Source organism: Melospiza georgiana, chromosome 20, assembly GCF_028018845.1.
Source record: "Melospiza georgiana isolate bMelGeo1 chromosome 20, bMelGeo1.pri, whole genome shotgun sequence".
In the NCBI taxonomy this organism is placed as follows: Eukaryota; Metazoa; Chordata; class Aves; order Passeriformes; family Passerellidae; genus Melospiza; species Melospiza georgiana.
In genome coordinates this window covers 11,722,809-11,746,947 of record NC_080449.1, presented here as the reverse complement: position 1 = coordinate 11,746,947, position 24,139 = coordinate 11,722,809, and the positions used below count along the sequence as shown (strand labels likewise).

At 40.7% G+C, this 24,139-nt stretch overlaps 1 protein-coding gene across 2 annotated transcripts in view; it reads left to right on the top strand.

The window, feature by feature from the left end:
- Positions 1-24,139, top strand: part of DENND1A (DENN domain containing 1A) — a 146,430-nt gene that overhangs the window by 83,762 nt on the left and 38,529 nt on the right. For both annotated transcript variants that reach the window (XM_058038529.1, XM_058038528.1), the window contains exons 12-13: positions 3,773-3,874; positions 9,877-10,002. In XM_058038529.1, coding sequence (XP_057894512.1) covers positions 3,773-3,874; positions 9,877-10,002 — 228 coding nt within the window. The remainder of the gene's footprint in view (positions 1-3,772; positions 3,875-9,876; positions 10,003-24,139) is intronic.

Genomic DNA, 24,139 nt, shown 5'->3' with positions numbered 1-24,139 from the left:
TGAAGCAGAGCTGTCTGCTGAATAGCCATTTCAGATTGTAAATCTGGCCCTGATTTCATTAAGTCCTTCTGGCTGCTCTTGGGGCATGAAATAATAAAATTTTATATCCGCTGCCTTTCCTGCTTCTGGCAGCCAGATTGACACATTGTTGTCTGCAGCGTTGTGGTGTTTTCCTTAAGAAAATAAATGGAAGCTATTAATTCAGTAGAGACAAGTCATTAAGCAAATGGATTTTAGACTTGTTGTGAATCATACTTTCTTAACAATTTCAGACCTAGTGCACAGGCTCACTAGAATGTTAGTTTTTGTTAGGAGTTCTGCCTTTCCAAGAGAATCGGTGGAAAGTATCACCCTTTTACTGTTACAACATTTTTAAAGATGCTGATCACGTTTGTATCTGGTTATAAAACTTCATGATCAGCTTGGTTTATGTTTTGGCAGCAATTTCGCCGTGAAGTTACGCAAACCTGGCTTGTGGGAGGAAAGGCAGGGGGTGCTGGTGTTTGATGGTTATGGAGGTTTTTTAGTTTTGGTTTAAATTAAACTATTCAATAAAATTGTTCACCTGAAAGAAGTTTAACCTGGGATTCCTTTATGACAGAAAATGCAGAACCTGCCAAGTGTAGCCAGTGCTGTTAAGATAGCATTTAGTGTAAACTGGTGTTACTGCTATGGATGAATACTGCTTCTAGAGTGGGATGGAGGAGCACCCCTTCATTCTTCTATTAGAATATGGTTTCTGTGTTTTTGTGAACTTCCACATAAAACATATAAATGACTCAAGAGTTTGGCTGCCTGTGAGCAGGGCAGGCACCCGGACTGTGCTTATTTACGGACCTGGTGTTTAAGGCCCCCCGGAGTTTGTTTGAAAAGTTAAGAGATTTTCACAGTAAAGGTGCCATTTCTGAAATTTAAAGTGCTCTTTTCACCAGGAGATAAGTTCTCTCTGATTAAGTCAGTAATTCTTACTAAGCCATGTTTATAGAGGCCATAAACAATGGGTTCAGTGTGCTTGTTAAACCAGCTTTCCATACCTCTCCACTCTTTTAAAAAGAGACATTTAAAATAAAAGGCAGGTGTAGATGTTAGTTTGATTTAAATGGATTTTAGGTGATTAATTATGGCTACAAGTAATTGGGCAAGGATGGTTAAGAAAGGTTTGCAGGAGTGAGATGTGATGCACATTTTCACTGAATTTCTCCTTTTGACTCAGTACATCCCTGATCTGTGGGAAAATGAGATGAGGAATCTGTAATGTTCATATTTCCTCTTAGTCCTTTGCTTATCCACATTTCTTTTCAGCAAAATATGAACCTACTGAATCCAGCCCAGTCTGCTGCACAGGTATCACTTGTAAAGTTTTGTTTAGTGCTTCAGGAAGTTGTGAAATATGGACTGGAGCTGTGTGTGGCTTGTGGCTGTCCCTTCCCATTCCTCAAAATTATGACAACACACAAACTGTATGTGGGAAAAATTAGCTATGTGTTTTTGTGATTCACAGAATCCAGTGGGGTTTAATGTGAGAATTGCAGCTGAATGATGGGAGTTTTTACTCAAATTCCAACAAGACAGTAAATCTTTATCAAAGATGGTAGTGACAGGAGAGATGACAAAACCAACTAAGGATTAAGATGAACTGGTCAGTCTGCATTTCTGTAGAATGAGCCACAATCAGACCATCAAAAAATTATATGTTTTTGAATGCATTGCAAGACAGATGCTATTAATCAATTCAGTCTCCAGTGTTTTATTAAATCTGAGGGCTGGTCTCCAGGGAAATCCACTGCCTTTGTACAAATATTGCAGATCTTTACAGTGAGGTTGAGCTCTCGGTGGTGCAGAGTTTATCAGCTTCCTTTTGGATACGATGATTTCTGGGCCAGGTGTGGGGTGATCACACTGAGCAGCATTGACAGTCCGTGTACCATGAGGGCATCCTTCTGGCTTCTCCCCCTGGCTGAGCCCTGCTTGGCACTGTGCTCCAGAAGAGCCCCCATTTTGCTGAAGGGGAGGTGCAGATTCAGCACCAGAGGCACAGAAACACCCCTGGCACGTTCACCATTGTGTGCTGCTTCTTTGCAGCAAGCAGGAGAAGGGTTTCTGTCTTGTCCTGCCTCACTGAGGCTGACAAGCTTCTGGCTTTGGTTAAGTACTTTGCAAGAGCTTTTTGTTGGAGGTTTTTAGACTCCTCTGAGTATAAGTGGGATTTTTAATTTTCTGAAGCAGGAAGGAGCAATCAGTTTGTCTGGTGCTTCCGGACTCCTAAAGGAGCGAGGCTCCTGGATTGCTTTAGAGTTTATCAGATGCAGCCAACGGGGTGACCTTTGGTTCCTGCCAGCCAAGTACCTGCTTTGTCAGGCAGTGCTGCTGCTCTTTATATGGAAAGCATTAAATGTAATATTCTTCTATTTAAGTTTAAGAAATGTCTCGTGAAGACCTAAACTTAAATGTCTACAAAGTGGGTTTTATGGTTGTTGGGTTTTTTTCAGCCCTAAGTACACAGCAGTTTGCTTTATAGACAGAGGACTGAGCCTTGAAAACTGAGGGTAATTATTTAGCTGCCTAAGGCTCAACTTTGCCATTGTTTTAGGACTTGAGTTCCTTTCTTTTAAAGGAAACAATTCCCTCCACCCCACAAAACCTTAATTAAAAATTGAGTATGTTTTTGTTCATTTTCCTGCTCAGTAACTTTCATTTGCTCCTTCGTGTAGGTAGGTAGGTCCTTAAACACTTTTACAGTGTCACTGGGAAATTTCCTCAATTACCATATTCTATAATTCCAGTTTTTCTGATTTTGAATTTTCAAAGCTTTATTTGAAGTGATTAAACCTGTGTGATTAATCAGTCAAAAAAAAAAAAAAAAAATTCAAGTCTCCTGTTAGTGGAAGAAGTGCTAAGTGTTTAAATGCTGCTCTGTTTGGTATCAGTGACTCAGTTACTGTTGATTAAGCCGGGAAATCAAGTCTGGCAGTGTTTAAATTTGCTTAGATCACAGATACCTTTAGACACTCAGAATTACAGGTACTGATGATCACTCTTTTGAGAAATAGGTTCTTTTTTTCTCTTCAACGTATAAGTACTGTTACAGGAGATATGAACTTCAGACTAGATCAGAAACTTCCCCTCAATTCATGGGAACAGAAGAGAAAGTTCAGAATTACTGACCAGGATATGGTGGAATTAAATTTCTCTTAGCTTTGGTTTTTCCCCCCATTTAAATTATTTACTGATTAGGCTCTCATAGGATCCAGTTTACTTAAATGCAGTTGTAAACTTGTCTTTATTATACTTCCAAAATTCAACCTGGAATTTGGAAACCAGTTCCCATCCCTGACTTAATGTAACTCTCAATTCCTGGAAAATCTACCCTTTATTGTTATTTAAATGAATTTCCGAATATAAAAAAATTTGCTTGAAATCCTGACTTGACTAGAGACTGTTAAACGTGCAAACAGGACACCAAGACAAACATTGGTAGAGGTGCTTGAAATAAACCTTTGCTTGAATACTCACAGACCCTCTGGTTTGACAAATTTCAATATGCATGTTGTTAAGAACTTCAGTCTGCCAGCTGAAGGTTAATTTTTTTGGCATTGTAAACTGAATAAATAAAACAAATGATGACAGCAAGTCAGGAATGTTGATTGTGTTTAAAATGGTTGCGGTTCTGTAGTGCTATGTTGTTCTGCCATCACTTGTGTCCTTTATGCATAAAATCTAATTTCCCATACTTACATTTTCCTTTCCCTTTCCTGAATTTGCTCACCTATAGAAAGTAAGAAGCATGGCCCTGGAAGATGTGGTGATCCTTAACGTAGACACCAACACACTGGAAACCCCATTTGACGACCTTCAGAGCCTCCCCAACGATGTGGTATGTATGGAGTGATGGCCCAAGGGTTCAGTTCCTGCTGGCTTTCACCGAGGGGTCTCACTGGGAGCTCTCATAGCAGCACTGAACTGCTTTCCCTCAGTTCCTGCTGTCCCAGAGTGTTTGGGAGTGTTTGTTTCAACATTTACACATGTGCATTGAAGCCTCCCAGTGAAAATCAGCTAATGAGCTAGAAATCTGCATCTTTAGTTACCTGTTGTTTCCAAATGAAACTGTGTCCTGTGACTGCTTCAAGGAATTTCATGCATTTTATATCCTGAGATATATGAAATGGATGCCTTCACATTCACTTCAATCACTGCTAGAATTCAGAACTCATTTTCTTTCTCATTCACCGTTTTTATTGGTAAATTATTTCATGTTTTTAATAACTTGATAGTAATGGCGTATAAATACTTGACATTTAATGGGATGCAAAGACATCCCACTTGCTGCTCCAGTCATCTCAACTGGAGGAGCTGAGAGGGGAGAGCAGAGGAGTGAGAGTGTCAGAAGCTGTTTTCAAGGCAGAGAGTGAATGTTTAGGAGCATGTGGCAGGGGAAAATCTGGATTTCCTTTGCTAGTTGGGAATATTGCACTGACGGTCAGATCTGAACATTCTTATGTGCAGTTGAGAAACAGAATTGAAGTGCAGGGAGCTCAGTGTAAGCTGGTGTGTGAGGAGAAGCTGCAGTGAAGGGTGAATGCCCAGAGCCTCCTGCTGTGGCGCCCTGGCATTCCAACAGGATCCCTTCTTCAAAAACAGGCAGCTCAGGAGGACAGGCCATCTTGATTGTGAACATTTTGGCTTTAGTCAAACATTTAGTCTGTAAAAGTTGATTCCATTATTTTTTCTGGCATTATATAGTTTTTCATTTTGATTTCACTCCCAGCATCCAAATCTGCCAGCTGGTCACTGCTCGTGCCATTATCCACAACCCGGGAATGACAGACTTGTAAATTTCATGGAATTATGTAAGAAATGTCTGGATACAGGGAGCACAGGGCCTCAGACATGTATATGATTTGTCAACAATCAAGTATTATATTAGATTTTATGAGACTTCATTAAAGGGCACACTGTAGAACATCAGAAGAGACTTCTCCAATAAACACAGAACTTCAAGCTTTGGAATGTAATAAATTTTAAGAGACTTCCTTCCTTTCATTATTTACTTTTACTTCACTTTTATAACAGTAGAGAGTTGTGTTTTATTAGTTCAAATTTCTTGATTCAGTTTTCCACAGGTCTATTTAAGAGCTCCATTTTATCTCGGAGGATGTTGAGAGCAGAGCAGAGGAAGTGCTGCCAGCAAATTCAATTAACTGGCAGGGCTCACCAGTAGCATATATGGGGTATTTTTTTTCACAACTGCTATATAAATACAGCTGGGATTAATATTTTTCACAACAAAGCTTTAAGTCGAGTCGTGTTGCGTTGTGTAATTAATGTTTGGGCTGGGGGTTTCTTGGGATTCAGCTCTGGAGCATTGTTGCAGTTACCTGGATCAAGCAGCTCCTCCTCCAGGTCTCTCCCTTCACACGGCTCCAGAGTTGGCTTTGACCACTAGAGAGCAGCTGCTCTGCTGTGCAAGAATTGAATTTCTGTCAGTTCTTTCATGCATCATGTGTTTGGAACTGTAAGTGGATCAAGTTGTTCATCTCAGCAGGGAGATGCTAAAGCCAATCCATTATACTTTTTTTTCTTTTCTTTCCTTTTTTTTTTGTTCCTTTTTGCTTCCCTGGGAGATTTTGGGAGTGTGTCTCCCCACTGGTCTTAGTCTAAGTAGATGCATTTATGATCTGAGAAACTAAAAATGTCTTCAAGAGTTTCCTGATCATAAATGCCTTTTATATCAAACTACTTTGCCAGTTTTGCTGCTTAATGTGAGCAGTGAGCAATCCATGTGCTGCTGAATAGACAAAATTTACTTTGCTAAATCAAATTTATCTATATTCATCAGTGAGCAAAAACATCTTCTCTGTGGTGCATTCACCATCAGGTAATTAATCCAGTGGAAAATTTCTAAAAGCTGTTTTTTCTCTCTCCTTGAACTGCTTTTTAAATCAAGTGAATGAAGTCTTATGATTATTTTAGAGCCTCAGGTAGTGAGTTGTTCTTGAGTTTCATGATAGTGATGTTGCTACTAAACTGGTTCTTGGAAATCAAGAATAAACTGTTCTTTATTCTCTAATTCTTAGGATCCAAACAAATACAGGACCCAGTGCAAAGGTCTTTCCAGTTAGAATTTGTGTCAGAGGAGCTGGACACAATTGAGGCAGTTCCAGCAGAGTCAGCTCATGTTGTTCCTTTGCCCCAGTTTACCTCAGCAGTACCTGCTGGCTGTCAGGCTTCTGAAGTGGTCAGGTCATGTCCCTGAAAATCAAGATTTGTACTACTGTGTTACTGATTAACTATTTGAAATGTGAAAACCTGCCCCTTCTTCACCTTCTGCTTCTGATGTATTGCTGGAAATCTGGCAGCATGAGAGCACCCTGGGAAGTAACTTTCCTTTTAAAATAATCAATATTAAAAAAAGAGATTTATTAAGGACTGTGATTACAATAAGTGCATCTGCTGCTGACAAGTCTCCTACACCACCGTCTGTGTTGCAGCGAATAGCAAAGAGGGGGTAGTAATTTTTTCTATACAACCCGTATGGATTTTTCATGTATTTCTAAATAAGTGTCATCTTGTAGTCATAGTTGTAGTCAGAGCCCCACATTAAAAGGAATAAAGTACAAGCTTGCTCTGTCAGCTCGTGGCTGCTGCTGCGTGAAGGCCTGGGGGTGGCTGGGGTGTCCCAGCTCAGCTGGGGCTGCTGCTGCCGCTCTGCAGCGAGCGCTCGGCCAGGGCGCCCGGCCTGCTCTCTTCACTCCGGGAAGGAATGAGCAAACTGCAGCTCTGTAGCCAAACCATCCTCCTAAAGGTGAATCCATTTCTATTGCTTAGGCTGTGTTTGCAGTGGAACATTTCTTGCTTTATTCATGTTGACAACTGAAAAGCCTTGGACCTAATTAAAAGAATTTCCACTAGCACCTTTACTGAACCATTTCATTCTGCTGCATTGCACAGATTGCATTCTGAAACATGGTGAGAGTTGAAATTGGACCTTTAAACTTCAACTGCCAGAAGTATAAAAATCTTCTTTAAAAACACTCTCAGGGTAGACTGCATGTATATGTGTCTGTTTGGTTAGAAATAATCCTCATTTTCAATGGTCACAATTTGAGGGTTTTTTTAAAGTATCACTGTCTCTTTAGGCAGGAAACAACCCTGATTCTGCTTGTATAGTCTACTTTATATTACATACTATTTTTTTTCCACAGAGTACACATGAGCGTGTTTTGGGGTGGATTTTTTTGCTACTTGTTAGTATATTTAAATATGTCGTTAACATTTTTTTGTTACAAAATTGGCATGCCTATTGCAGTAATCCCACGTATATATAAAATGGACATCCTACAGTGTTTGAGGAAGTAGCAAAATACCAGTCAATGTCCCCAATGTTCAACCAGGGGAGCTGAAGCACACAAAGGCTGTGGTCAGCCCTCTGAACTCCTGGTTTGTTTAAAACAAAGCATAGAGCTTTTTCCTTCTATATAGACAGAAGGTTCTGTATCTTCACATGAATGTTTACAGAAATGCCTTATAACAATGTTGGAGGTGGATTTGAAAGCTTCTCAGAGCTCTGGATATTTTATTACACTTTTAAGAACTACCTTTAAATAGTTTATATAAGTTAATATAGAAAATAAAAGCATATTTCAACCTTACAAGTCTGGACCCCTTCAAACATGAAGTATGCTGTTTGGGTTTGGAAATCTGGTGAAGCTTTTATATTTAGAGGATTACAGAACTCCTTGAGGAACGTTATTTCACTGAATAGGAGTCAGCTTATTTTACGGGCTTCAGACTAAATCTGGTATCATGTGTTATGTTAATATGGGTTTGTGGGCTCATTAATGCGTGGATCATTGGCATAAGCATTCAGATTTATAAACAGTGCTGGACACGCTCTTGGTTATTTCTGTTATGCTAAATAATGAAACGCCTTTTACAGCAGAATCTGCAGAAGATTTAAAAGGAAATGTCTTTGTGAGTGTTTTAGTAAACACAAGTGCAAAGATAACACCTGAAAGAAAAGCCAGTAGTGCCCAGCATGGATTCTGTATTTAACACCTCTGGAGCACGACAGGGAGTCACCGTGGAGCCCCAAAGCCAAGGCTCTGCTGCAGGAGGAAGCCGAGTTAGGGATGAACTGAGGCACTCACAAACAACTCAGGAAAATCAGGCTGCTCTGGGCAACACCCAAGGCTGAGAACATTCTACTCATCTGCAGGATTTTGGAGAGGTTTTTTTTTTGGAGATGAGGCCAGGGCAAGCTTTCGCTGGGAGCTGGAGGATGGGAAGAAGGTCTTGAAAGTTAATTTGAATATTTGAATCATCAGCTTATATTTTATGAGGTGTCATTCATACTTTCTGAACACAGTTAGTTATGGTCACTCCTAGAGGATCTGCCCACTCTGTCAATAATATTCCTACAGTGTTTCTTGCACAGTGTGAATGAGGTACACAGAGCTACCCCATGGAGATTTCCAGTATGGCATTTGGAAAAGGAAGATTTGCTAGTTATTGGCTCTTTCTGTTAAATTCATCAATATGGATATTTATGGAGTCAGTCGTGTTCTCCTGCAAATCGGGTTAACTAGGGATTTCCTGCTGTTCTGCTTTCCCGCGAAATTGTGGCTCCTGCCTGTTTTCTGTGTCAGGTATCTCACTAAACTCGGGGTTTGTGCGTGGCGTGGCCACAGCCTCTAAAAGCACCAGCTGAATTCCTTTCCAGAACCAGCACCCGGGTATTTGGGTTTGTCTTGCTCTGCCTTATGAGATCTGTGTCAGAACCTCAGCGTGTCCGGTTCTGTCTGCGGCGCCAAAGGCCGTGAGGGAATCCTGAGGGGCCGTGAGGGGTCGTGAGGGAATCCTCAGGAGCCGTGAGGGGCCGTTAGGGGCTGTGAGGACGCCGTGAGGGGCCGTGAGGGAATCCTGAGGGGCGGCCGGGGCAGGACACAGCGGATCCTGGCCAGGGCCGAGGTCTCAGCAAACAACTCCAAAAATGTGTAAGAACAAGAAAAAAGCCCCAGATCACAGAGAGAAAAGTGTGAGGTGTAACGAAAGGTGGGAGAAGCTGTCGGGATTGACATCAGAGGAGGGGGGGCGGGGCTGGGGCGGGGAGTTGGGCCGGTGAAAGGCGGCGGCAGGGGATGGTGTTTAAGTTTCTTTGTTTCTCATTATCTGACTGTAACTGCCAGTACATTAAATGAATTTTCCACACTGGAGCCTGTTGCTCATGGGTACACATCTCCTTGAGCCCCCGAGCCTGGTGTGCGTGTTTGCCCCGAGTGCTGCTGAGGGGCAGCGTGAGGGCGGCTGGGCCGGGAGCCTGCTGAGGGTGCCCTCACGGCCAGGAACGCAGCCCTGGCGGGGTCACTGCCCGTTGGGGCTCTGAAATGTGAGGGAATGTAACCTTAGAAACCCCTTGTATTTGTGGCAAATAGATTATTCAGACCTTCAGGATTTGTTCCTACCTTGGTGGTGATGGATGGCCTGATAGTGTGGAGCAGTTTCTCTTACTAATCTGATGTTTGAATTAATTTAGTTGCAATTATTTCATGGATTCTAATCAAGAGTGACACAGTTTCATAGACTACCTTTAAAAGAGAACTCAACAGCATGTTAACAGTAGATTTTAAGTAGGAGGGCAGGTTCAGTGAAGCTTTTAGTGTCCTGTTGGCTTCTGAATAGAATCCAAACAAATCTTAGAGAAGCAAAACAGCTTGAAAAGTAATGCTCTTAGAAATGAAAAATTCATCTCTGAATTCACAATGTCACCTTTTGTCATAACTGCTGCTGTGCTTAGCACATTTTTCACTTAGCTGTGCCCCAATGTGTTGCTCTTTGTTTGTGATATGAGAGTGATCTAGACCTGCTGTGTGATTTCAGGTTTCTGCACTGAAGAACAGATTGAAGAAAGTCTCTACAACCACTGGAGATGGTGTTGCAAGAGCGTTTCTAAAAGCACAAGCAGCTTTCTTTGGGAGCTACAGAAACGCCCTGAAAATTGAACCTGTAAGTAGGCAATTAGTTGGAATAAAATGTAAATGTGCAGCTGTGGTGATGAAAAAACCTAACAATTCAAAGTGTAGCATAACCTGCTCTTTCTAAGGTGGCTCTTTGGCTAACTAGTACTGAAAACAGTGTTCAAGTCTCCAAAATGAAAGACATACAACAAGCATGATCCATCACACAGGGAAGAACCTTCACATGGAAATGTATGGGTCTTGCTTGGTTTTGAAACCAGTTGAATTAGAGGAGAGATGATAATAAAGAATCAATTAATGATCATAAGAGGTTAGTGCTGAGCTGACCATTCCCTCCTCTGCAAAACCCATCTCTTCATTGTATTTTTGTGTTAAAAGGTGGTGTATTTGGCATTCTCCTGCTCTTTGAAGATTAATGAAAAGGTCTGGCCTGCAGACGTGTGATAAATTTAATTTTAACCATGATGTTAAATGGTTAATTGGCCAAGAGTTGGACTATGGGTATAGTGTTTCTGGAGGATTTCATAGCTAAAGTCTCTCCGGTACTGTAGTTTGTCTTGTTATTTTTAAAGCCAGGAGGAAAACACAGCTCAGCCTGACTTTTAAACAGCCCAGTTATTACCATCAAATAAGAATAATTTCAGCAGTTCATATTCAGGTTTCAAAAATTACTTTTCAAGTCAGCACAAGTCCTTCCATGTCTTACTGGGGGAATCTGTGCGTGTGGAAAAAATAAATTGTATTGACTTGTGTGTGTGTCTGGGTGTAAGAACTGGGCTTTTAAAGCAGCTCAGGTGAAATCCTGGAGGTATTTAAAATGGGGACCGTATAAATGACAAAGATGGAAGCAGCGAGGCGCTCTGGCTGTGAGCCTCCTTTATCCCTGCTGGGGAGACACTGACTCCCCTCCATCCCTGCAGGCTTCCTTGTTCTCCAGTGCTCCTCCCTGTAGTTGCCAGGCAACTCTGGGAATATTGGTGTATGCTTTGCCTGGATGTGTGTGTGAGATTAACTAGTTAAGGGATTTATGAAGGAAAATAAAAATTTAAATTGCTGTTCTGGAAATACCATCTGGTATTTTGAAGGCTGAATGTTAAAGATGAACATTTGAAATGAGTTGACAGTGGCACGCCCCTAGAAAGTGCAACTTTGAGGGACAGCTAACCTGAGGAAGTAGCAGAAATAGTTTAGTTTGCTTCTCATTCCATCAAAGAAAACTTATAAATATAGCTGCACAAATATGTCATAAAATTGACTTTAATAATCAGAAAGTGGAAAATTTCAGGGCTTTCTTTCCTAAGGCTTTTTGTAAATCAACAGTTTGATTTGTGATTATACCTTTCAGTATTAAGATTTAGATAAAGCAATTTTGCAGGTGTTTCATGTTCATGTATCACCTTCACATGGAGTAAGTACAGGGCATAAGTAATACCAAACATGAGATGGTTCTTTGCATTTCATGTCCTATAACCCCAGAAACCTGACTGTTCTTTAAAATCATCAATAATTAGAAAATACATTCAAAGAAGTACATACAGAATACATTTTCCTCCTTTCATAGCTTCTGTCTCATAAGACAATTTAATTTCATAGACTGTCTCATTGGTATGAGCTGACTTTCTGGGATAAATGGTGTGAATCTATTTTTCATTATTCTGTGTAGGCCCAGAATGTGTCACTGAGCAGGCTCTACATTCCCATTATTATACTTTAGCATAGTCAGAGCTCTTATTCTGTTCAGAGGCTTTTACTTTAGAGATACAAGGTTGTGTAATGTACATATAAACAGAACACTGGCAGTGAGTTTCTGTTTCCATGAACTTTCTGAGGCCTTTGGTAACTAGAAATTGCATGAAAAAACATATCCAGGTATACAGTTGGCAAGCATAGTAATAATGGTAATATTTACTTGACAAAACAAGTGCTGTAGTGCTGTTTCCTACAGTGTTTCCTGTAGCTGCACTAAGCCAGTTTTAAATGCAGAGGAGTATCTGCTGGGTGTGATGTGCTTACAGCCCACAAAGCTCTGGTGCTATCAGGTCCAGTCAAACTCAGCAGCAGCTGGGTGTTCACTGGGCTCTACTGAGGCAGATTATCCTGATGCATGTGCCTTAAATGTCTGCCAGTGACACCAGTGTGAGCATTTTGTTCACGTGAATGACCTTTCTCAAATTCCCAATTTTTTTGTTGTTTGCAGAGGGAATGTTTTTTATCTCTGCTAAATACTGAATTCACACGAGTAGGTCATGTTCAGCAGAACAATCTGTGTGAGTACGAGGTGTGTGTAAGGGTGGAACGATCTGTGGGTACGAGGTGTGTGTAAGGGTGCTTGGTAGGACTGAGCAGTTGGGGACGTTGGGAAGCCGGGCTCAGATTTTCGGGACGGGAGCCGTGGCCGTGCTCTTTCTTCTGCTGACACCTAGTGGTTCCGGGCGCTCCGGTCGGACTCTCGCAGTGTTGGTGAAGAACAGCCTCCACCTGTGGGTCGGGGTAAGCTCGGCCGGGCTGGCCCAGAGCAGCGGGGTGGGTGTGACCCAGCAGGATGTGGGGGCTGCCGGGCGGTGCTGCTGCTGCAGCCTCAGCCCTGTGGGGTTTGTCCCCATCTCGCGTGGCAGCAGCCCTCCAGGCTCTGCTGGGACGTACAGGCATCCCAAATGACAGAGTTCTGCCTGTTCTCTGGCACTGCAGTGCTTCTGACAGGGCTGGTACCTGTAGGAAAGCACTGGATTGCATCGTGTTACCGTGTTGTAAGTACTCCTCCGTGAGCTACACCTTTCACATGGAGCTGGGAGCGTGACTACTGATACCTCTTGCGTGCAGTGGGAACTGCTGAGGATAAGTGACTCTCTGCAGTGAAGCATCAATTAATTCTCTTTGTCTTCATGGTTAATGATTTAGTTTTATTCAGGTTTATTTGCCTGAGCAACCATTAGTTGTAAACTGGATAATTTCTGGTTATTTGCATTGTTTTGAATTGATTTGGTTTAAATTTAACCTAAATATTCCTTGGATGCATCCACTTAAGAGTAAGCAGGAAATCAGAGGCAGAGTCAATGTGCCTTTCTATTTCCACGCTTTTTGTGTGCTTCCATTGCTGAAATTACTTTCTAATTTGTGAACTGCTGATCTTAATATGAAACTACTTATTGAAACTCACAGATGTTTTATATACTCCAGTTTTCACACTGCTTTAGCTGTACTACACTGGTGGAGGAATGTGTGTTATATGCACATTGCTGTCTAGGTTCTGTTGTCTTTTCAAAGCCTGATAATTTATATTTGGATTTTAAATGGAGAAGACAACGTAGTACCAATTTTCATAATTCTAATTTTGATATGAATTTTCTCAAAATACGATGCAATTTGAGCAATGGTGGGGGAAGAAACCATTATGAATAGGAGGAAATAAGTTTTTTTCTTTTTCAACATAACACTTAATTCAACTTAAGGAGATAATTAGTGCATTAATAATTTTACAGGAATCTCTGGAACAGACACAATAAATGCCTTCAGCAGTTCCAGATTTATGAGATCACAGTCAGAAAAGTATATGATATTGGGTGCAGAGTAAAAAAGCAAATGCCAGATGAGTCAAAAAGGAAATTTTGTTGGAATGTGTGTGCAGTAATATAAAGCAAGTGCATGCTACGTACTGGTGCATAATTCATTTTGCAAAGGCTTTGTAGCATTCAGTGCTTTATCTACTATGAAGTATGATTGTTGCCATGGTGAATTATTTTTTTAAGTTATTCAGTGGAAGAGTAAATAGTCATTTCCAACTCCCAGTAATTGCCACATCCCAGTTCCTTCCTCTCCATGGCCATCTTCTGCCTAGCTTCTTTCCCTTGCATGTATATTTTAAAGGCACACACTGCATGCACAGTAATACTTCCCTGTCACCAGAGCTGTCTCCACAGTTCAGAGCTTTACGTGTTTGTCCATCTGTAGAAAACATGAAGGAGGATGATCCCCAATGTTTATATAACTTGTGCACAGACCTGTTCAAATGAACCCCAAGCTGTAGGGGAAACAGTGAGCAGAAGCTAGTTATAGAACTTTTTGTTTTACTTGCAGTTTTGCTGTGTTCTGTTTGAAGTCAGTGCTGATGTATAGCACCAGGAATTTTCTCCTACCCGTCTTTACTCTTTTCCTGTTCAAGTGGTTGAACTCTCAAATCCATCCCTGTAGAGACAGTCTAGGAATGCCTAAATGGCAGTAATTTCTAAGTGTCATCCTGGTGACTTTACTGACAGGAGTAAACAACGAGAATGGCACTGACAGTGTGTAGAATCTGATTTTTTTGTGATAAAAATGGACATAAATTGAGTTTCTGTATATCCTGGAAGTGAAATTTAAGGCTTTTTTCTTCCTACTCTGAAGATTCTGTGTTTTGTGACATTTTAAAGACCCAAGGTTTCAGCAACCTCCCTTAGAAGCCACCTGTAACTATTGCTATGTTTTACCATCTATGGGAAGTGCTGAATTCACAGTCACTGACTGGAAAAGATTTAGTGGGGAAACACAGTTTTGTTTGTTTTCTGTGTGATGTTTGTTTTCATTTCAATTCTGTTGCTGTTCCTCTCAAAGCCTTACTGTTGCTATAGACAAATTTCTGCTTTTGCTGTTTTAAACCTTAAAAATGGCTCTTTTTCTAACAAACAGTTACTGTTCTTCAAAATGGCATTTATTATTCTACATCTAAGTCTGTTGAGATATACATATGTTAATGAACCTGAAAAGACATTTTCTTTAATCTCTTCCAGCAGTCTGGTATGTAGTAAATAGAATTGTTTTGTAATTTCCAAACTGTTATAAGATCCTCTGTTATCTAATTCCGTATGCCACGCTACAGGGAGGGGGAACCCAGGATTCTGAGGGGAAGGTAATACAAAGTGATATTTGAGAAAGTTAACATCACCCTCTGCTGACTGTGCTGTTTGTGCCCAGAAAGGTGCATGCAAACCTCCCTGTCCATCATACATGTTAAGTAAAACTCCAGCAAAACTCAAATCAAAGCAAAAATAGCAAACACGCCCCCCCTAAAATCCATCATGGGAATGGTTTTGGGTGTAGGAACTTTGCCCACAGGGATGGGGTGCTCTGCATCTCACTATGCAGTAATAGCAGAAATGTGAATTTCCTTTGAGTGTGCAGAATGATGATGGGCATAGGTCTGCTTTGAGATTATTAATGTTTACCTGCTTCATGCTGATGTTTCGGGGTTTGTGGTCACTTAGTCTGTGGAACCATGGAGCAGTCTGAGAACTGTCTTGGCTGTGTTGTCTGAGTAACTTTGCAGCCCCCATGCAAGCTGTGCGTTCAGCCGTCAGCCTGGATCAGGTCACTCTGCCTCTTCTGGTGCTGCTGCAGAAATAAAAGGAGCTTTGTTCCAAAGCCTCTCAATCTCCCTGTTCCAGGGCAGGCTGTGCAGCGAGCAGCAGTCTGTGCTCTGTCAGCTTTGCTGTGCGAGGATTTGGATATTCACTTGCTTGCCTGTGCCTCTCACACCTGATTCTGGGTTTGTGCTATTTGATGCGCTTGTTTTTGCTTCTTCTCAATTTGTTTCAAGCCTTTGGTTGTTTGTTTTAGGCTGGCTCTTGCCTGTGTTTTCACTGTGTTGTCTCCTGATACTTCAGTTCTAATTGTGAGTGCACAGCCTCGTGCAACTGCCTCCGTGCAGGAGAACTTGGAGATATTTCCTGAACTAATAAAGCGCAGGGGACTTGGAGGGGAACAAGGAGGCACATAAACAAACACCAAGCAGAAAATAACATCACCCTTGAATTCAGCTTCTGTGTGAGGCACTCAGTGACTGTGTGTTTTTTTAAATGAGTGTTGTATCTGGTATTAGGGGGAAAAAACCACCAACACACACAAACCCATGAAAAAGCCCACCCCAAGGACCTTTTAGGCAGGTGGCAAGGAGTGAACATTCTCAGCAGTGTGAGCAGCTGTACAGCTGAAGAGAAAGTATCACTTCCATTGACAGAAGATGGTGGAAAAGATTTTGGTATTTGGATTTGTGAAGTAGCCTTCAGTGGCAGATAAAGTTGATGAAATTATGATAAAAAGTAAAATATTTAATTGGGTTAGAAACAAAATAGAGAAGCCACGCCACTCTGGGCTTTCACAGTGTATATTGTGTATGAATGGGAGTGTGCACTTTGTCCTGGTGTGGTACCAAGGGAGGCAGTAAATCCCTTTAGTTGTAAGCATTTGCATAGCTGGGTGAGAGCTCATACAGTGACACCTGGAATGCAGTGGGGCTGGAGGCAGAAGGAGCCATTTGCTCCTGAGCCAGGGCTGACAGTGGAGTGTGGGAGATTCTGACACTGCCCTGGGGCTCAGGGAACCTCGTGTGTGCCCTGGGAAACACTGAGGGGACCAAGGCCCCTTTCTGCTTTGGCTCTTGCATGCCCTCAGAGAGATGGGCAACTGCTCTTCCCATGGAGCGTTGATTCTGCTCTGGGAAGGCATTAGTGACAGACAAATTCTGGCTCGTGGCCAAAATGCTGTATAGGCTAAACTTAGTCTCACATTGAGGACCACTTTTTTTTCTTCCTTATTCTATTTTGGGGAACACAAAAATGTAAACTCTGCAGAGGGCTGATAAGTACATTGTTCTTTAAAACACACGCTACTGCAGTCTGGTAAAACATCAAATGAAAACATTCTGTCCTTTCTTATCTTTTTCTAATTTAATTCATTGTTTTCTGAGACTTTCATTCAGTGAGTAGCAGCTCTGGCAATGACAGATATTCTATTGTGACTGAAATATGCATTTTGTAAGTCATAACTTTACTTGGTGTTTAAATAAACTGTGTATGTACAGCGTGCAAGATTTATGCAGAGCACAGCTGGAGGTATTCTGCTCAGAATTCCTATGGTATAAAATATCTCTTTCAAGTTTGAAAATGTGTTGTGAAGTAGCTACCATTATGATAATTGGAAGTTCAGCTTCTCTGTCTTGCTCTATTATTTTTTTGAATACAATTAACACATCACACACATTTCACCTGGTCTCTCCTCATTTACCTCTGACACTTCCTTGATATTTATTTAGACACATGTGGTGTCTTTGCTTTGAACTCAATAGTTGGTATATTCACTAGGTTTTTTTTTTTTTAATAAACATTTTTCTCATTTAGAGATACACAATTAGTTTGCACTGTTTAAGAAAGGTATACATATTGATGTCAATTTAAATCTTTTACTTATTTCTTGGATGATCAGGACATGAATTGTATAAAGATTGTAGAGAAAACTGTGATTACTCTCAAATCAAAATACCTGCTGTGAAGTTGCAGAAGCAGCTCATTTATTATAGTTCTCATGAGAAAACAGTACAGAGCAAGTATGCACAAAGCTGTCTAGAGAAGAAATTTAAAAATATATATGAATAATACTTTTAAGTTAGAATTGCTATATTTTCTTTCAGGTAGCATAAAGGTGAAGCACAAATCTCAGTGTTTAGTTTGAAATAAACTTTATTCTTCCAGAGTCAGTAGCAATGCTTTTGTTTCTGATGACAAAACAAAGACTTAAGTTTTGGTTTTAAAATACAATGGAATTCTTGAACTGGAATTAATAACGTACTGTTGACATAGTTTTTAACTAAAATAATGTATGTGGTGTGCTGTGTTATGTGATATGTATAAATCTGTCAGCAACATAACACCAATGGCCTCCAGAAGACAATTACAAATTATATCAGGTTTGTAATTCTGAAGGGGGAAAAAAAGGAATCTGACTCATCACATTTCAGCGATCCAGGAGAAAATAGTATGAAAATATCATTAGATGTATTTCATTTGTGGAAATTAGGCTTGGAATTTTCTTTATTTCTTCTTTTTTAAATTTCATTTCGGTTTTAGGAACACTTCTAGTGCTTGGAATTTTAATAAGGAGTAAGTCCAAATTCCATCCTAAGCTTGATCTTCACAATAACACAGGACATTTTTCTGGATTATTTAAAAAATTTTGGCTGCACTTTGGAGCGAACTGGGGCTGTGATTTTGCAGAGTTCCTGTTCACTGTCCCTTCCTTTGATAGCTGTTTCTGTGGGATTTTCAGTAACTGTATTACTGGAGATGCCTGAGATCTGTAAATCAGTTTATTACAGGGAAAAGGTATCATCTATCAACTAAGAATTAATTTGCTTTGTCTTAAAATTGAAGTGATCAACTAAGCTTTTCAGGTCGAAGGCTTCTGTATGAAAGTTGAGAGGATCCTCCCCACGGGGAGTGTTTTGTTGGCTTGGTCAGGGCAGTCAGGGCCTGGCTGAGCCCTCGCGGTGCCTCTGCTGCGAGCCCGGTGCAGAACTCGTGGGACAGGCAGTGCACAGCACATCCACACCCAGGAGTGCTCAGGGAAATCAGGGGCTGCTTTAAGGTACCTTGCACTTGGACTTCAGCTTTCAAAATGCACATTTAAAATTATCTCTAGAAAATACTCCTTGGAAGAGTATATCTATAGATAATTTTTTCTGATTTTTTTTAAAATGAAATCATTCTGTAGTAAAATATTTCAAGTCCTGGCTAAGCTGTAAAGCTTAGGGCTGATAAACAAAGCATCTGAAGCCAAATGGCCCCTTAGCTAACCCCAATTAAAATAAAGATTTCATTGCGCTCTGTCCTGACAGAGAGGGAACATATTGTTGCCTTTAAGGGAGTTTGGTTTAGTTAATGAAAGAATTTATTTCATTTTTTCAAATACAGAACCTAATTAAATAAGTTTCAACTTGACTTGTAGTTGAGGACATTTTAACTCCTTAAAGGTTACTCTTGTGTCCAAGTATAGCTGTCTTTTGAATAATTCCTGATGCGGTATTTAGCTTAGTGATTTATATAATAAGAAATTTTATAATGGAGCTCATGTAACTGTTTGCTTGTTCGGTGTATATCATAAATACATGTTGTTGATTCCTAAAGTGTTGAAGTTGTTAACAACATTACATTATTTTGATGTATTACATTAATTTGGAATCAAGTATTACTCAGAGCTAGCAGCTAATACAGGATTCTTGGAAGTACCGTGGAAATGAAGGTGCCAAGAGTTTGTTTTGAGTGCCTTTTAAAAGCTGTAGATTATATATGTACTTTGCTTATTCCTGGTGCTCAGTGAAAAGAAAAATATGTGAAAGAATTATTTAGGTGAAGCTCTCCAAGCAGTAGTTAAAGTCTGTATGTCCAGAACATTTTTTCTTAGAGAGGATTAATGGTGAAAATGAAAGCAATTTGTGAGGATTATATGTGTGATTAGTTTGTCTTTCCTTAGGATCTGTCTGTACTTGTATGGATAAAGCTCATGCCCCCATTTGGCAACCAATGATTTATTACATATTCTCAACATAGTCTGAAGAATATATAAAAAATAAAAAATATCTCTATCTAAACTTGCTTTCTTATTACACATGAGAATATTTTACTTGAAAGCAGTCAGGAATAGGAATGCTGTTGCTTACCTGAATTTCCTGCCTACAACTGGGGGCGTGTTGAATGTTGCTGTGTAGCTGGCCATAAAACCAGAGGAGGTCCAGGCTGTGCTGAGGGACAGGGATGGTGCTGCTTGGCTCTGCTGCACTTGGTCACAGGAGTACTTGGAATTAACAGCACCTAACCAGCATTTACACAAAGGGAGAGGGCTTGTAAATTATTTGTTACTGAAACTGAGGCTAACCAAAGGAGTTCATGCTTAAAGGAACTTTTTTTGGTTGTAACAAGTATGCCAATATTTTCCCCAAATGTATCCCTTGAACTCTAAACACGTTTTGTTCTGGAGCGGTGGCGTAGGGAGGACTGCTTGATTTAAGAACATCCATATGTGCCCCCTCATTTGGGGATTTCAGCTAACGTTGGACTGTGTGTTGTCTTCCAAATGTCACTCACTCACGGGACCTCCTTTACATGTTCAATGAATTGCAGTTCAGCTCTCTTACAATGAGTTTTCAGGGTGAGCAGTGAAGCTGTCTCCAGTAAAGGACAATTGATTTCCCTGAGTCAGGGTCATTCCCAAAGCTCTCGACAGTTTCTGCTTCAGGTCTGTGGGACTGTTGCCTTCAACTATGGAGGTAAATGATACAAAAAGAATTCCTGCCTCTGACAAGAAATTAATAGGTTTTTTTATTGGTAAGTAACAAAATATTAAATTGTTTAGGAGGGGCTTGCAGGGGCTTTTTAGTTGAAAAAGAGTGTTCTTTGGTGTGGGTGTGCACATGAATGAAATTAAGGGTTAGGTGGTACTGGAGTCCTAAAAATCTCTGAGGTAGCTGAAGTGCAGTGCTGTTCTTTTCTCTTCTGGGAATTTCTGTAAATCATTATAATTATGCTGTGTTTCAGAAATCTCAATAGTTGCCAAATGTAACCAAAAATAAAGCATCACATCCAGCCGGAGTTCCAGATATCCTCACTCTGCCCTAAAGCCATGTTTCCAGCCATTATCTTGTCATAGCTTATTGGGCTCAATTTTAATTAAATGTTAATAGCAATTTTGCAGTCAGAACTGACATGAAAGTTTTCCGAAGATTATTATACCCACAGGATATCTTTATTATGTGTTTTTCTTGATTTTTTTAAAATCTTATCCAAGCCCTGTTCTTTGGAAAAGTCTTTGGTGATGGGGAACATGAAACAGAAAATGGTGCAATGTCTTTACTGACAGAGATCAGTTTACAAGGGCTTATCAACTTAATTTTGTATTCTTCAAGAACATCAAAAACTTGCATGTTTGATAAGGGTCTTGGGGTTTATTTGATTTTCCTTAGTGTGGTGTATACACTGAGTGTTCTACATTTAGGTTTCAACATACAGATGCTTGAATCTTTAAATACAAAAAGGGCTTTTGCGATGGTGCAACCTGTAGTTCCTGTGCCTCTGCCTTTAAGGATGTTGTGTTCACAAATGGTAGGCACAGTTTATACTGTTGGATCTTGGATCACTGGTTCTTATTGCTGTATAGGAAGCCCTGCAGTATTAATTGGTTGTCAAATCCCTAAGAAATAACAGATTAATGTGCTTGATCACAGTGCCCTGTTTAGAAGCTGCAGTTTGCCCCCATCCCCAGCCTCTTCATGTAACACAATTACAGATGTGCATCCAGGACATTTAGTGGATTGCGTTTTCATTAATACAATTTGAGCAGACAATACCAAGTTGCTGTCGGGCCGTGCTGACAGCTAATTACTGAAATGAAGGGTGTGCGTGGCTAAGGAACAGTGGAGCATGTCTCAGGAATAGGAAAGCAGCACAGAAATAGTGCCACATCTTGGAATCAGTCCTCTGGACAGTTTGCTGTCTCTGCAGACCAGCTTTGTCACATATCTGATCATGGTGGGAGTTAGACTTCAGGGAAACAAAGGTTGTTACTGTTGATGAAAATGCAATGTAGTTCTGGTTTGCCCTTCCCTCTGGTTAATTCAGACACTTGTACGTACTTACCCCTCTGCTGACCACACTTACCTCTTGCTTACAGACATCACTGCACGTTTTCCCCATAGGATGTCCAGTCTGCTTGTATGAATACCAGGGATACTGTCAGTCGATTTTGTAGCATTATTTATTGGGAAGGCTCTCACTGACAGTTTGAAGAAGGAAGATAAGGAGAGACTCCTCATTGTTTCTTCCAGTGCAAGAAACCTCCGGCAGTGGAGTGGGGTTTGTAACAGCAAAGGTTTAAAAGAAACAAGTAGTGTTCGATGTAGGATAGGCAATAATCCTGCCAAGCACTTATCAAGTGATACTGAGGAAGCTTGTATTGGTTTGGGGCAAATTGGAGAGATACTTGGGAGAAGCCTTGGTTCAGATTTGTTTGATATGCAAACACCCCCTTCACCAAGTGCTTCTGGACCTGTCCAAAAACTCCTTGGGTGTTGTTCTAGAGCAGGGAAGCTGAAGCACAGATGTTCACTACTGGGCAAGGTGCTTAGCTCAGAACATTTGTAAAAACCTCTATTGCCTAATGGGATTTGATCCTTACTGTATATCTGCAGAATTATTAAATATAATGGGATGCTGGCTACAAAGCAACTTTATCACCCAATTCATTCATCTGACATCTGTATTGGCAGACAGGGTGCTAGTTATTGTTGGAGATATTTTTTCTGTTGATGCTCAGAGAACTCAGACTGCCAGTGTGGTTTATCCGTATCCTGATGGTAACGAGAGCCAGTGGCACTTCTGAGCAACTTACATTATTTAGTCTGTGCATCTCCAGGTCCACAGGTAACGTGGACATAACAAATACTCTATTTCTCATTGAAATGGAATTGAATATTAAAAAACTTTTATTCAAATCTGCTGCTTAGTTGGAGGAAAAAATGTATCAGTAGCAGGTTGCCAGTAAAGGGTCTGTTCTGCCTGATGAACTCAAAAATTCATGTTGAGGTGCTGCAATATTATGCTGGTTTTGCAATTCATTTTATGAAACAAGTTCTAGATTGAGCTCTGCTTACATGTATTCTCTCTCCATGGAAATTGTGTCCTTTTTCTCATTTCAAATTAGGTTAGTACAATGAAATCTTTATTTAACATATTTATGAACAAGGCATTCATCCCTGTGGTATTGTAACTACCCTCAGTACTCTATGCAAAGAAATCACACAGAGAACTCACCGTCAGGAGATTATATGTGGTCACTCTTTTTCAAGCATTATTGCTTAAATAATTACAATTGCATCTTTGTTATTCTTACGTGTTGCTCTATCAGCCTTTATTTTGTGCCCTTCCTTTCCAGAAGTTGTCGATGGCATTGATTTTTTTGGTTTTTTTAAATTCTGAAATATATCACATTAAAGGCCTCATGCCAAGTCTGAATCTCATTGGATATTCATTGTTAGAAAATTGATGAGTGAAGACATGATATCAACTGTGCTGTCTGGCACATAGAGGGTTAAGGGAATTTTTGGTCTCACCAAAAAGTATTTGGTCAGGTACTCAGGTGCTGGAAATTTTCTTAGCAACATCAGTCACCTAGGAACATGATCATCTGCTGTTCTGGGGTAGAGATTACAGAGCTTAATGATTAGCTTCTATAAGCTGCAGCTGATGCCAGACTCTACCCCCTTTACACCTAATTAGCCTCATTAATGAGCTCTTCTGCTCTCCACAGAGAGGGCTTCCTCCTCAGAATAGGAGGTAAAAAATACTTCACCCAGGTAGATGTGCTGAAACCTTTAATTATTGCCCACACCTGCAAAGCGTTGTGTGTCTGACAGCAATATTGCTTACCCAAAACTGCTTATTTACAGTGACCACAGCACCACGCTTTAACTCTTTAGCACCAGCAGAACTGCTTTGAACCTTTGCCAATATTTATAGAGGGTGGAAGGATAGGCAGTTGCAAATTTAATGCCTAATCAAGTTGGATGTGATCTGGGAGGGAAGCAGTTTGTATGTGACGAAAATGTTTTTACAAGTTTCTGAGTGTTTTGCTGCATCCTAAAAAATGAGCTGAAATTGCCGCTACATGTCAAACACAGCAATAGCCGGACTAAGAGCACTGTTAGGTGATGAGCAACTTCTGTGTTTGAAGCAATGTAATTTAGTACTGCTAAAATAGAAACATGGAAAAATACACTTGTAGTGATCAATGGAGCAGGCAGTAACTGTGCTAATGAAGTGTTCAGGGTGATTCTGAGCCATAGCAATTCCTGGTCAATACCTAGTGGAGACTTGGGGAAATTTAGACCGCTGAACATTGTTGGTTATTAGCGGTGCTGCTGAGGCAGCTTCGGAAGGTTTTGTGTGTGTTTGGGTCCCAGTGTTGTACCCATGTCCGCAGTCAGCCTTGGCTGTTCCTCAGGAACTCTTTCCTCAGCAGCCAGCATTCCTGAAGCTTCTGCAGGCAGTGCCTGCTGTGAGCATTCCCAGCAGCCATGGTGCAGCTTCTCTCTGGCACTGGTAAGAATTGGCTTCGTGTTAGTTCCCTGGAATACTCTGCCTTGTGGAATATGAATATTGGGCTGCAGGATTCTCCAGGGCTGCAGGCAGCTGCACTCACAAGCTGGGCATCTTTCTGAGGGAGTTGAGGCAAGAAAAAAATGTTTTCCTGGAAAATTCATCTTCTAAAATGTGTAGAAGATGATGTCCCTCCTGCAAGGCATGGGCAGTGCCTGTGTGAATGAATGGGCTTTCCAGTCAAAGTGATGAGTTTTCATGGATTATAGTCAA